This window comes from Serinus canaria, chromosome 2 (genome assembly GCF_022539315.1).
Source record: "Serinus canaria isolate serCan28SL12 chromosome 2, serCan2020, whole genome shotgun sequence".
NCBI classification, from domain to species: Eukaryota; Metazoa; Chordata; class Aves; order Passeriformes; family Fringillidae; genus Serinus; species Serinus canaria.
In genome coordinates, this window is record NC_066315.1 from 30,402,282 (window position 1) to 30,417,012 (window position 14,731).

Genomic DNA, 14,731 nt, shown 5'->3' on the forward strand with positions numbered 1-14,731 from the left:
GAACATCATGAAAAGTAGTACTTACTTTCTGAGAAGATGTCATCAAAAAATTCTTAGCTATTTCACAAAAATATAACTAGCTTCAAAGTAAATTTTTAACATTAAAAAGAAATAAAAATATGTTTCATTCGCTCACTCAAATTCTATAAGCTTTTGATGTGGCCATCTAGCACCAAATATTACTTTTGGCATTAGAAAAAACAAAGGGATTGATTTATACAACTAATGTTTATTTCTGTTACTAAAACAAGCAGTTGCAAACTGAATGTAAAGCTTACTTTGGTGTTTGTTTTTCAGGGGAGGTAGATAGCAGTGTGAAGTAAGCATACACCAAAAATAAAAAAAAATGCTGAAAAACTTATTTTAGAATTTATTGGAATTCACATTATCAGAGATACTGTTTTTACTATGACTTACCATAAGTGGTTATCTTCAAGTCTCAACGTGCATATTTCTGTTAGGATATTATTCTTGCTGTAAGAATTGTTATTCTGCTCAAACTACTATTTCAAGATTTTTTTTTTAAATAGGCAAATAACAAAGTAATATAAAGTACATTTGCAATTATGAAGGGCCAAAACTTCCAAAAGCTTTAAATCAATAACTGTGCAATTCATAAGGTACTTCAGAATGCCACACACATAAAACATCTCTTGATGATTCTGTAGATGAGAGTTTAACTGTATAAGTTTATTTTGCAAAGGGTAAAACTTACATTTGTGCTGTCCTTCAGGGAGTCAGGGAGTGCTCCAGGAAAAGTAATAGCTTCCCACTACTACAGGTAACTATTTTGTTTTGCTGATTGGCTTGCTGTGTGATGGAAAGTTACATGAAAAAACAAGCCTTGCCTATTTCAAACTCAATGCAAACTATTTCCTCTGACCCTCTAGTTTCCTGTGCAGAAGGCTGTGCAAAGGTCTTTAGGAATTTCAAGGATAGGTCCCATCCTTGCATTAATAATATTCTAACTAGTAATTCCTTATGCTTTGGCTTTTAGTGCTGATTTTTTTTTCAACTGGTTTCAGTACTCAGTTTCTCACAGCATTGCATTTAACTGGCATGTTCCTCCTTTTCATCTCACGGTCAAAGTGTAAGATAGGGATGTTAACCTTTTCTTCTGTATGTGTTCATGAAGACATAAGGCCATCTAATCAAGCAGAGGTAGAAATGGCCCCTTACTTCTCTGGAAGGCAGTTACCAATGGTGTTGTTCTTTGACAGGCTTCGTCATCATTCAAAGAAAAGCAGAAGGGGGAGACCCCGCCACTTAGACAAGGAGTGGCCCTGGCTGGACAGTATGGAGGAAGCATTCCTCCATCAACTCATCCTCACATTGCTATGGAGGGAAAGCCAAACAGCAGCCACCAAGCTCTCTTGCAGCATCTGTTACTGAAAGAACAAATGAGACAGCAAAAACTTCTTGTGACTGGTAATGATCAAAGCTCCAGCAATGCTAATTTAAGATGTTTTTTAATGACATTTGTCTTCGGTTTAAACGAAATGCCGTAATACGTATACCACACATCCTAACTCTTGGGAAAAGTTTAAGGGTGGAAGAAAAAAGGAGAGCATCTTTGTTTTCCCTTTTAATTAGTCTGTTCCAGTATGTTAGCCTGAAAGAATTCAATGATTACAGAAACCAGAAAATGATTACTTCATCACATTCTTTTGTAGCAGCTGAACTTCCCAGCATGGCAAGGCACGTGACACACATCCCACTGCATCAGTGCAGATGCAGAGTTCTGCAATATACACCCCTCTTCTTACTGAAAGCTTTCTTTCCTGTTAGAACTATTAGTTGTTTGTTTTTTACAGGGGAGTGAAATGTTCCTGTTTTGCAGGAGCGGTTCCTCTTCATCCACAGTCTCCTCTAGCAGCAAAGGAGAGAGTCTCACCTGGCATAAGAGCTGCCCACAAACTGCCTCGTCACAGGCCACTGAACAGAACCCAGTCTGCTCCTCTTCCTCAGAGTACTTTGGCCCAGCTGGTCATCCAGCAGCAACACCAGCAATTTTTGGAGAAGCAGAAACAATACCAGCAGCAGATCCACATGAATAAGGTGAGTTCCCAAAGTAAAGAATTTCCAATAAATTTAAAGATGGAAACTAAGAATGAAAATTAATTATTGGCACCATGTCATCATGAAAAATAGAGAGGTTCTTGCAGGAGTATCTTTTTTGTTTATGCATAGTTGATACACACATTTTTTATGGATCTTAATTTTAAGGTTCTAAAATAGGCTACAATTCAACAAAACAGAGTTGCTCACAGTTTTGCCTGACAAGTGTTTTCCTGTTGAATGGTAAATTATGTCTTAAAAATTGATATGTACTTCTGAGCTGCAGCAATGACTCCACTTGCTGCTTTTGAATTGTATTAAAACTTTTCTTATTGTGGACTAGAATGATGCATAAATAGATAACTCATTTGAACTCAAATCAGATTATTAAATTGATGGGTTTACATACGAAACTTACTAAACATCTGGAGAAATTTTTAATCAGTATTAAACTGATTTTTCTCTGTGAGTAGCATGAAATTTTTTTACCTGTATGATGATATAAAATGACCATATAAGCAGAAAGACAAAAATGTCCTGTTGCTGGTATCTGACACAGAGTTGAATAGTGTAGTACAAGGTTACCTATACATTAGCACCTTATTCTGAGCAGTGACAAAGGAAAGAAGAAAAGAGATTATCCATTCATAAACAAAGAGCAACAGATTCTAAAGAGATTTATCAGGAAGCAATAATTCTACAACAAAATCGAGTTGCTACCTGCTCTGAAATTAAGATATGCAAGCAATTGCATATTTTTATTTGGAGAACATTTTTCTGCACTTAGTACACAGCTTTCCACAATTTGTTTGCTGGAGCTCCACCAGTATTACAAAGATTTAATTACGTATCTTTAGTTGTCTTCTGTTATTATAGTGTTACTCAATAAATATATATAAAGAGGCAATGTCAAAGAAGAAAAGATGAAAAGTGGATGTTCACTTCTTGTACCTAAGGGAAAAAAAAAAAACAATCTACCTTACTTACTGGGTGAATTTCCCAGGGGTTACTGATTCTTTGGAATCTACTAAGAATTCCCAACAAAATTAGAAACAAACCTAGAGTTTAAGTACATACTTTGTACAGTGGTTTGGTTATTAAATCTTGTCTTAATTAGGAAAAATGAAGACCAGAAAACTTCAAAGTTCAGAGCTGATCCTTGCATGTTAACCCCTCTCAGCTTGGGTGTTTTGATTACTCAACTAGGACTCCAGTTGGCTTTTCTTTGAGTATGCATTCCATATGTTTAATCAAGATGGCATATGTATATCTCATAGCCTCAGGTTTTGAAAATATTTCACCTTCCCTAAATTGTCTAAAAAGACTTTTTAACTGCTAAAGTACTGAGTCTTTGTACTACAAACCCACCAATTCATGCATTCCTCACAAAAAAAGAACCCCACTGATGTGGTTTTTTAGATAATATGGTTATTGATATAAATTCTACCATAGCATTTGGGGCTATGTGATATGGCATTATGAACATTTGTCCCCAGCCTGAAAATGAAACTTGAGACACATAACCATATATTTCTAGTAAGACTAGGAATGCATTGCATCTTACCAGAGAAAGATGGCATAAGGAAGGAAAAAGATTGGAGTTGATTCATGATAATGCTTGTTTCAGTATTTTTTGTTTTCCTGTTGAACTACAATGAAAATACACGCTAATGAGGCTAATTCCCTCTCATATTTGAAATATGCCTTCATTTTCACATGGTTCTTTGTGATGAAGAGACAAAACTGGTGAATCCAGCTTTTATTCTGTACAGTATAATCCATATACATCTGCAGAGAGTGGCCCTATCCTAGGGCCTCTCTCTGCCTTGAACCTCCATAACCTACTTTTGCCCCAAGAGCTTCTTGGTCTCCTTTACCCCTACTCCCAGAGCAACTAGGCTTCTTTAGGAGCACAGTAACTCCTCAGAGCAGCAAATGCCTGAGGAGGAATGAGATCGTGTTGCAGCCAGAGAAGCAGTGGGTTTTCTGAGGATGCATTTGTTTTATCAGACTTTAAAGTTTGCAGCATTTAGATTCTTCTCCATGCTCAGAAGAATCGTTTTGAAGAACAGTACTGAAAAATGTCAGTGTTCAAACCATGTGTCTGTCTCTGCAAGCACACAGAAAGACAGGGGGCTTCCTTATCTGCTTGCAGAACCTGATTTTTATAAACTGGAATTGAAGGGTAGACAATGGACAAGAGAGTGAAAAAAAGATCAGATCATGGAGTAGCTTTTAAATAACAGATTTAAAGGTGTCTTCTTTAAGCTTTTAGCTAAAAGTTCAGATTGAACTCCTGTGACTACATAAGGTTTTTGAACTCTGCTAGAGCAGTAGAATATATTTTTTTCAGTTTTAAAACTTGCCTCTGTTCACAGTTGAAGTTATTTTTTCATTATATAATTTGCATTCTTCACAATCAAACTCTGCAAAGAGAGTTATAGTTATTTGAAACTTTAAACAGTAGATATTCCATACCAGATAGGAAAGCAACTAAATATTCTTTTTCTTGGAATAAGTATGGACATGTGTCAAGTGAACACGTGAGCTTGTTTTTTTCTGTTGTTCTGTCCTTTACTCTTCTGTTAATGGGCTGTATAATAAAATCTGCACAGAGGTACAAGTCCTGTCTTTTCAATCATAAGTTTCATTTAATAAGGAATACCCAAGGACCCTAAAAGTTTTGGTAATAAAAGACCAGAACCATTTTAAACTGTTAAGAGTGAAATGCTAATTGACCAAGATCTTGGAGCAAATTAATGTCTTCTTTTTTATTTTCTATTTCCCTTAAGATTTTATTTCCTATGTTTAGGTCTTCATGTACTTAAGTTTTTACTATTCAGCTGAACCCACAATTTGAGTGTTTGCCCTGAGCTAAGATGACAGGGCATGTGTCAGCACTCCCTGATAACAGGTTTTGGACTGATCTCTTTGGCTGACTTATAGGTGTAACAACAAAAAGAGGAAGAGAACCACCTTTTCCTCACCCCATTGTTCTTTTATTTATCTTATATTAAAAAAAAAAAAAAAAAACAAAAAAAAAACCCACCTTTTTTTTTTTTTTTTTTTTTTTTTTTTTGTGAGGAAAAGACACACTTCAGCAGCAAGCCCGTCCTGCTGTAAGGGTGATAACAAGAAAATCTAACATAGGTCAGAGGTAAAGGATTCCCCTGGATCATTTACATTCTGAAAAGAAACAAATCATTGCCAAAAGGTGTGCCTCTGTCCTTACTAGAAAAGAGGAGATCCCCTATGGATTATTTCTGGTCAGCTGTCAGATGCCTGGCTTTTGATGTGAGAAATGGTATATGCCTCCACTGAAGTCTGACATTTATACCTGTGGGGATCTAGTACACTGACCTTCTGAAAACATTCTGCAAATGTTGACATCTCTTCCAAAAGCAGGTAAAAACCCCTTGCCCCAGAATTACTAATGAATGTGAAGTAACCTGAACTCAGCTTGTCTTAGGGAAGACCAGCTTTGCCATTGTCAGCTTTAATACACTTCTGTCCAAATGACAGCTTATTTCCTCATAACGCCCTTTGATCACCATTGCAGATCTTCATTCTGCTCAATAAAGGGAGACCAAAGTCCAAAACCCCCAGTAAAAATTAGTGCAATTGGATACCAGACGACCACTACTACTACAAAAAAAAAAAAAAATTAAAATCTTGATATTATTGTGTATATCTGTACCTAGAAACCTTTGACCCAGCCACTTACAGAAAAGAAATGAGGATTTTGATTTAACTAATCTAAATGCAAATCCCTAGCAGAAGTGTGTGTTCAAGAAAATTTCAGAAATCATAACATGAAGAGTACATGAACAAAGCCATCTGTCTTTAGAAGTTATTTTTGCCATGTATGATGAATAAGGCCTGCCTCTGCTGAAGCTGAAGTCTTCACTGGGGACCAGATTTTATTTGATCAATGCAGGAACCCTATTTGTGTTCTTATGTTGTGTATTCATAGCATTTTGGCAATTCGTTTTCCATTGTAAAATTCTCTGTATTGGAGAAGTGTAGAATAATGGAGCAGTTGATATGTGCTCTAAAGTATGGAAGGTGTATGGATAATGTTAAGGCTTATATAAGAAACACCTGAATTTCTAGGATGTTGTCTTTCTAGGATGTTGGTTGGTTTAAAGCATCTCTGTATAGGCAATTGGTGACCAGGAAAGCCTGTGAGGTAAAAAAATATGTAGGAACTGAATATTCATTAGTACTTAGATGGTGTTTTCAGTTTACCAATATCTCTTGATAAAAAAATTAAAATAATACAGAAATTTATGTTGATGGAAAAATAGAACTATTATTTATTGCCAGTAGGAAAATTGAAAAGATACAGTTAACCCTAGGTTAATCATTCATTTCTCTGAATGATGTTTAATGGAAGGTGGAAGACCAGGTTCAGCAGTAGTAAATCAATCTAGCTTCATTAAACATATTACACTGAGGTTTTGGCTTTGCAGCTTACAAATCTAACTAGCATCTTCTGCAAGGGACAGATAATCTTTCAAATATTGGTAATAGCAGGGGATTATTTGGGAAAAAACAAAAAGGAACTGTTGTCTGTTTGGAACTGGACAATCCCCAGAGCATTTTCTCCTTTATTGAGAGCTAATGTTTAAGCCATAATGCAGAAGAATGATTTTGAAAGATAAATAAATCCCTTAGAAATATTGGTCCTACATGAGTAAGAGAGACAGCAGGAAGCAGGTGCCAAGTTGTTTTCAGCGCAGCTAACAATGTGCATACAACACACATAGCTGGTAATCTGACTGCCATAAGGGAGAAGGGGGAAAAGTGTTCTGTAAGAATATACATGAGCTCTTAGAAATTACTGTCATGTATTTTAAATGAGCAATTAATCAAGGATGGAAATGTGTTGATTGGCTGCTGCAGGACTTCATGATTTTGTCTTTTTGTAAAGACGTCTTATTTAAAATACTGTATTGTACAAGAACATATAATTTCAAAGGCGAAAATGACAGATTCTGCAGCTGAAGGACCTATAAAATGGTCTATTGCAGTGTCCAGATTATTTAGTCTTCCATTTTTCTGTACAACCAAACAGGTTAGGATGTGTTTGATGTATTTTTCTTTGATTGGACTCTTGCAGTTATCCTGTGGAGTTGATATACGTAAATACTTTCTCTCTTGCTGATACTATTTACTTTGACTCATGAATATCCCTTTATAGCTTAATTTCCTGAAGATAAAAGCAAAAAATATATACGTTATATTAACATGAAGACATATTTTTAGTGACCACCTTAATTGGAATAGGTGATAGCAGTAAAATATAATTAACACTTGCAGCACCTAATTTATTAGGGAAATAAACTATGGTTTTGTTATTATTTTTCAATATAATCCCACTAAAACTCAGATTGAGCCATTACTTTTTCAAAATAAAAAGACATGCATTAAAATTAGGAGAAATCCCTTCATGTAGCTACAGATAAAGTCAGAAAAAAAAAGGGTAGGTGGGGGTTCAAAGTGAAAGGTTTAAACATTAGGCATGAGCAGAAGTATCGAGCTGTGCAGTGAAAGGACCTGAGCAGAATTTCATTCATTTTCTGCTGTGTAACCCATCTTTAGGTAGAGAAGATAGAAGTACTAACTCCAAACTGCTATCTTCACATGTTTCCAGACACTGTAGGAAGTACTAGGAGATATAATTTAAAATGAGATTTTTCTGACTTAGGAGAAATGTCTAGTAATGCTACTAGTAGAATTACTGAAATAGAGTGGGGCCAAGCTGTCTTTAAATAAAACTTCAGAAAATATGAAAGCATCATGGAGATACACAGCAGCCAGCTGTGGCTTAGCAGTCTGAGCAGTAGAAGGGATTTTCAGGTTTTGGGTCATGTCCCCCCCATTCCATCCATACAATTTGGTCATGCTCCATCATATGAGAAGACATGACTGTAATGCCTCATAGCCCCTTGCCTGAGGCTTAGTTAAAATCACAGTGGAAAGGATGTTTTTAATAAAATTTTGTAGAAAAGAAGGTACTATAAATGAACTTTTAAAACTCTATTGAGTAAATATATAAAGACTTTAATTTCACGGAGTTTTAGAAAATTTAATTTGCTTATCTCCTCCTCTTGCTGAAATCTGGAGCAAATCACCTGCTGAGTTCCACAGCATGGGAGAAGGGTCCAAAACAGGAACACAGCAAATTGAAATGCACACAAAATCCACTCTAAGTCTCTGCAGCCCCCTTAGGTGTGCTTGTTCTTTTCACTGATTGCATGCAAGAAGTGTCTGAAGGTGATCCATATATAGATTCTATACTGCAGTCCATCATGTGCTGCCTCAGTAAGCTCAGCAGCAGATCTGTACCCATACAGCAGTGTAAAGAAGAAAGAGCCTGACATAAAAGTGAAAAAGCAGAAAAGAAGGAAGAGCAGTAATGAGCTAAATATGTGTCTTAACTTTGCTGTGGGCATGCACTCATTTTCTCTTGGCTTCTCCTGCAGAAAAACCCACCTGGTGTCAAGTAACTGGGACAGGGAATGGTTTACAGATGGATCAGCCTCAGTGATTCTTGTAGTTTATATGATTATCTGTCACACAGATGTTTCAGCTTGTATTTGCTCACTTGCAGCCAGCCATGCAGCCTTACCTGCTTTTCTCTTCCTGCTTGAGGAGTGGGGAACCCCACAAATGGTTAACTAATTAACAATAATAATAATAATAATAATAATGATAGTAGTAGTAATAATAATAATAATAAGTGAAAGGAGTGTATGTACCTGAGCTGCTTACATGCAGGTAGATTTAGTACTTTCCTGGTCAGTGTCATCCCCTGAGAAACACTGGAAAAGATTTATAGGATTGATCTGAGAAATTTTTCAGGTGCTGTGTAATGAAAGGAGGCTCTCCACATCAGTTGAAGTAGTAAGGGCATGCCACCTGCAGCATGCAGGGTACTCACGTTGTGATTTGCCAGTTACTACAGTAATGAAGAGGGGTTTTTTATTTGTTTCTTTTTAGTAAGCCATTAAACTCCCTCAAAAATGAAGGTTTGCTGTGACAATAGCCAGACAGGCTTCCTCTGAAGGATTTGTTTCTCCACTGATGTGAGGCATATGCATCAGAGCATCAATCAGAACTGTATAAATTGATCTTTCAACTCTCCTTGTTGACTTCATTGGATTTCCTAATTCCTAAATTTCCTCAATTCCTAAATGCAGCTGCAGCTTCTTGAACACAGTTTACATGACAACCCAGCATTTTTCTACGTGCACTAGCAAGCTGAATGAAACAGTATGGTCCATGGTTTGTGACAAAACCAGACATCCTGCAGCCATTCATATACTCAGTAATTTAGTATATACCACTAGCTAAAACTCAGTCTGAAAGACATGATTGATGGTTGGGAGATGGGAAGAGGAAAGTATGTAAGAGTAAAGGTAAAAGGTATTTTTTTCCCTCTCAAGATATTTGATTTAGATGATACAAAACAGTATTGACTTGAAACCAAGTGGGACAGTTGAATAAATTATAATTACTCACTGGACCCTGCAACTTCTTACTCACATGTCTGATTTCTGTCTCTTTCAACAAAGTGGGGATTTTTTCCAGTTTAGGTTTTTGGACTACATGTGGAGAATTTTGGAATACATTGGCTTCATCTTAAACAGCAAAACACAAACTGCACATGGTTGCAGCACTCAGGCATCCAGCGCTTCCACAGAGCTTCAAAAGAGCAGTTAATGGGCTGGAGCTGGTGTTGCCTTGGGAGCTGTGTTGTGTCATCATTTCTGGGACTGGGATACCTGTAAAGTGCCCCACAAGGGCTGTGGTCCTTCCAGTCATGGACAGACCTGCTTGTAGTATCCCTGTGCCAAGGGATAGGGGACTCGCACCAGCTCTTTGTCACTTCTCCTTTGTTGGCTTTCAGTGCCTTCATGCTTTAATTTATAGAGATATTTGTGTGAAAATTCTCTAATTTACCTATTACAAAATATTAGCCAGGTTACTAGGTTGCTTATATCTTAGTATTCCTTTATTATTTTGTGTTGTGGGTAATTAAATGTAAGATGGTATTTCTGAATTCATGTTTGAAGAAAGACTAAGGAAGACTAATTTTTCTAGTTTACCAGCTGTAGCAGTCTAACAGATGTGTCATGTTCTTCATTATCCATAAACATGGTATTTTCTGCTGCAGAATAAAAAGTTGGCCTTTTGCTTAGGGACTTTTGTTCTTTTTTCCAGATCCATCAGTGTTTTCCCAGTGCATGGCTGCACGGGTTTGCTGTGGACACTTTAATTTCATCTGTGTGGGTCTAATACTTCTTTGTGTTTGGCATGAGGCAAAGGAGTCAGTGCTTGTTCCCCTCTTCTCTTTCCAGATGCTCTCTAAGTCCATTGAGCAGCTCAAGCAGCCTGGCAGTCACCTGGAGGAAGCTGAAGAAGAGCTTCATGGAGATCACTCGATGCAGGAAGAGCGAGCTCCCGCCAGCAGTGCCAGCGTTAGGGCTGAGAGCAGCAGTGCTGGTGTGGATGACAGAATAGGACAGCAGGTGGGGGCTGTGAAAGTCAAAGAGGAGCCACTGGACAGTGATGAGGATGTTCAAACCCAGCAAATGGAATCTGGGGAGCAAGCTGCTTTTATGCAACAGGTAATAGGCAAAGACTTAGCTCCAGGATTTGTAATTAAGGTTATTATCTGAACATCATGTGTGTTTTCTAGGCTTTGGTAAGCAATTGTGTTTTGATTCACTGAGCTAGCAAATCCTGATTTACTGTTCGAAGAATTTAACAAATGCAGAAGTGTTGTATGTACACTTGAAAGCATAGTGAAGCTCATCCTTATGGCCACAAATTGAGAAAATATCTGTTGCAATCAATTATGCTACATAAATCTTTGAGTAATAGCTGATAGATTGTATTAGCCCTGAATTACCTTACATCACTTACTCCTAGGGAAAGAGAACTTGTATCACCTAGCCTGTTGAGATCAGCAATTGATGGAATTAGTTTCCAGACCTGATTGAGGAAATATTCTTCTGATTTTGAATTCTCTGACTTCTGCTTTCAGCTGTCTGTATATATTGTATCATACTATAGTCTTGAACACTGTTAATGTTAGGGTATTCTTTTCCCCAGTAGACAGGTACTGACTGCTATCTTGGTGGTCTCAGGCTGGTGTATAAAGTTAATTTAGAGAAAAGTAAGAGGTGGATATAAAGAGGCAAGGCAAGGCACTGTTTTAAAATTGCATTGTTTTCTTTTTTGCACTGCTTGGTTAATTTTTCATTCTGTCTTATTTGATGATAATGTCAGCAGAGGCTTCCTTAAATGCAGCAGATGCAAGTACTGGTGAGAAGCAAAATGCAGCATTAGGTGGTTCCAGTCAGTTATCAGGACATTGCACAGCAAGCAAAGAACTGTTACTGTTATCATCTGATACCCAGTCACTTGTTTGGTTTTTTATTTAAATGAAGACTAATTTTACAATATCTCATAACCTTCACAACGGATGGACAAATCCTAAAGTAGCAACTATGCATAAAATGCCACCTGGACAAAAGGCAGGTTCAGCTTGTCTGGGAGCTTTAGGTGGAGTTGAAAGGCGCAGCCGTGTGTGCAGCCCGCGAGCTGCATCCCTCCGAGTCAGCAGAGCAAGGCTGGCTGCAGTGCAAGGCCCTGTTTATTTAAGTCCATACTTTGTCAGGTCCCTGCTGTTCTCCTGCAGAAAAGTGATTTTGGGAGGGGGGGGCAGGAAATGCCTTATGGAAACAGGAAGCCCAAGTGATTCATGTGCTGAGGAATGCGGGGCAGGGGGGACGGGGCAGCTCTCCCTCTGTTTTTAAAGGCACTCTATGAATTGATTTATTGTCAAAGAAAATAACAAAGCGAGTAGGGAAATTGTTAAGGAAGCTTTCCAGTGAAACATTTCCTTCATATTCCCTTTTGATATGTTTACCTTGTTTTATAGGTTTACTTTTGTTAAGCTAGTTAAAGATTCATTGTATTAAGATCCCCTTTAATATGGATAATCCCAAACTGACCTGGACTCCTTGTCAGGTTTTTTTTCTATTAAAAATATTTATATTTCTAAAGCTGAGGTATTTTAAGGTGCAGTATCCGGTTTCAAAAGAGATAGTTGTTTTGCCAAATGTAGGAATTGCTCTAAAATATGTTATTAGCATGTGTTGTTTAGATTATGTTCTAATACTATTCAGTCTCTTCCAAAATGTTGCAACTTCTAAAGATACATTATCCTTTTTCCTAGAAGATCTCCAAACAAACTTCTAAATAGTTGCTTTTAACATAAAAGGCCTCTATAGATAGAAAAAGATTTAATTGAGAAAAACACAGGTGATTTTTATGTGGGCTTCATATTTGAAGAGAAATCTGTCTCCATCCTAGATGAAAAAAAATACATTCAAAAAGTGAAGGCTATAAAAGTGAAATTATATGTGTTTCCCATTCTGTATATTTTTAATTTTCTTTGAAATCTGATTTCAGCTTCATCAAAAAGGGATAGTGCATCTTTTAAAATACATTTGGGGAGAAATTTGCAATTGAGAAGAATTTTGTACAATATCACTTGAAAAACGTGTATTCACAGAAGACAAAAGATATTTTTATATTGTCATTCAGGTGAGAAACCCCAGTATAGTAGTGTACTTTAATTTCAGAACCTTTCAAATTTGGATAAAATTAAAATTAGAGAAACTACCTGGAACCAGTGAAAAGGAAAACTGGGTTTAAACAGCCACATTTCTAATTGATTATTGTCTCTTACATTTTAAATCTACTGTATTTATTATAATTTACACCTGTAGAGGTGATCTCATTTTGTGTTGTAAATATATTCTGTTTGTATGTTCCCTTTTTTTGCCTTCTGATATAAGTCTTTTCCTTTCTCAAATAAAGTTTTTTTTTTAAAAGATCCCCTTCCAGCTATTTGACTTTGTGTAAATTTGGTAACTTAGTGGTGTTTTTGCTTTGTACAATCAAATATGTTTGCGAAACAATTTAAACTTTCAGGAGCAAGGTTTTTTTATTACTCTATTCTTACAATAATTACACAAAGTCTTTCTTTTTGGTCTCTTGTTTTATCCTACATCAGCCATTATAAGTTTAAGTGAATGTGGAACAGTATTGATGCATGCTCATCTTCCCATCACAGCATCTGTCTTGAACATGTGATCATACCATACAGGAAAGGTGTAAGTGAATCCCAGTTTCTCAACTTTTAATTATCCAAAATTCAGATGAACTGCAATAATTTACATGACATTTCTAAAACCTGCCTGGACCCCTTATCTGAAAACGTGCTTGTACTGCCCACGTAGGTATTCATCAAGACCTTTGCAAAACTAAAGTCCACCTGAGCTGGGAGAGAGGGAATCCATGAACTTGGCAGACTTTAAAGCAACTGCACGAGACAGTGAAGTCCCAGTGTAGGGAACTTTGATGAAGATGTTACATAACTTTGTGACATTTCCTGAACTTTCCTTAGGCTCTACAGAGAGAGACCTCGTACTGCATAACAAACCCTATTGCTACAGTACATGAATTATTACTTCCAAAAGAGTTTAGAAAACTGTTGCATTGTACTTCTTCTAACTGTTAATTTCATTTTCAAATGTTCTATGCAGCTGTGATTTGGTATAATTTTAACTAAAATAAAATCTATGTTCCAACAACATAAGTGTGTAAGAACAAATAGTTCTGTAAATCAAATTCAATTATTTTCACTGCTATAGCAGCAGCTTAATGTTTCATCAGTAATACAACCCCCCAAAATAGATAAAAGATCAAGTTTTAGCTGAGGAAATATTAAAACAAGCATTAACAGTATAACATTATACTTCTTGCCTCATTGTTTATAGTGTATTTAGAATCATATATCTTTAAGTAAATCATGCTTTCATAACAGGGATTTTATTTCTTGCCCTTTTGTTTAAATACCTGTGTTAGAATTAGAAGACCAGCCATAAATTTTTTTCATTTAGAACATTTCTGCATTGGAGACTGCACCTAGATTTTTTTGCTGAATTATTTACTATGCATCAAAGCACCCTTAATGAAGAAAATAATCAGAATAAAATACAATTCACATGTTAATTTTCTTCCCAGGATGATGTGCATCACTTTTTTTAATTGTAACTCAATGTGTTTATTTTGTCCCATTGTCCAAAACATAAAGCCAGGGTAGCTGATAGGAGACAATTTAGAAATAATTGCTAATAAATGAAGGAAAATCCATCATAGTATTTATATACTCAGACACATATTACTGGACTATAGATACTGTAACATTAGCCTTTTTGTCATCTTCTTGTCATCTATTAACAAAGTAGGAAAAGCTGAATGCCTCAGCAAAGCACAAACACTTCAGACAATACCACCACTCATTTGTGCACTATCTTCATTCCATCTTCATTGTCATCAAGATCACTAAGACTTACTGCATGTTACTTGAGCCAACTATACCCTGTTTTTATCTTCACTGGAATTCTGAGGTAAAAATCTATTAACATTAGTCCCAAGCAGCAATCTAAAATTGTTTACTTATTTCTCCCCCTTATGAACACTTCACAATTTGCAGCCAAAATTAACTAAGCCAAGTTAATTTCCTTATTGTATTCTGTCCTACTAGCAGCATGTCCTACTTATCCACTTAAGAAATGTTTGTTTGATT

General features: G+C 36.4%; 1 protein-coding gene across 13 annotated transcripts in view; it reads left to right on the forward strand.

Moving 5' to 3' along the window:
* Positions 1–12,973, forward strand: part of HDAC9 (histone deacetylase 9) — a 270,346-nt gene extending 257,373 nt beyond the window's left edge. For 9 of the 13 annotated variants that reach the window (XM_050971717.1, XM_050971723.1, XM_050971714.1 and 6 more), the window contains 4 exons: positions 734–781; positions 1,221–1,428; positions 1,841–2,058; positions 10,425–12,973. In XM_050971717.1, the coding sequence (XP_050827674.1) occupies positions 734–781; positions 1,221–1,428; positions 1,841–2,058; positions 10,425–10,745 (795 nt within the window). In that variant the 3' untranslated portion in view covers positions 10,746–12,973. The remainder of the gene's footprint in view (positions 1–733; positions 782–1,220; positions 1,429–1,840; positions 2,059–10,424) is intronic. The other 4 variants (XM_050971720.1, XM_018909489.3, XM_050971718.1 and 1 more) reach the window with 1 other exon arrangement.
* The last annotated feature ends 1,758 nt before the right edge of the window (positions 12,974–14,731 follow it).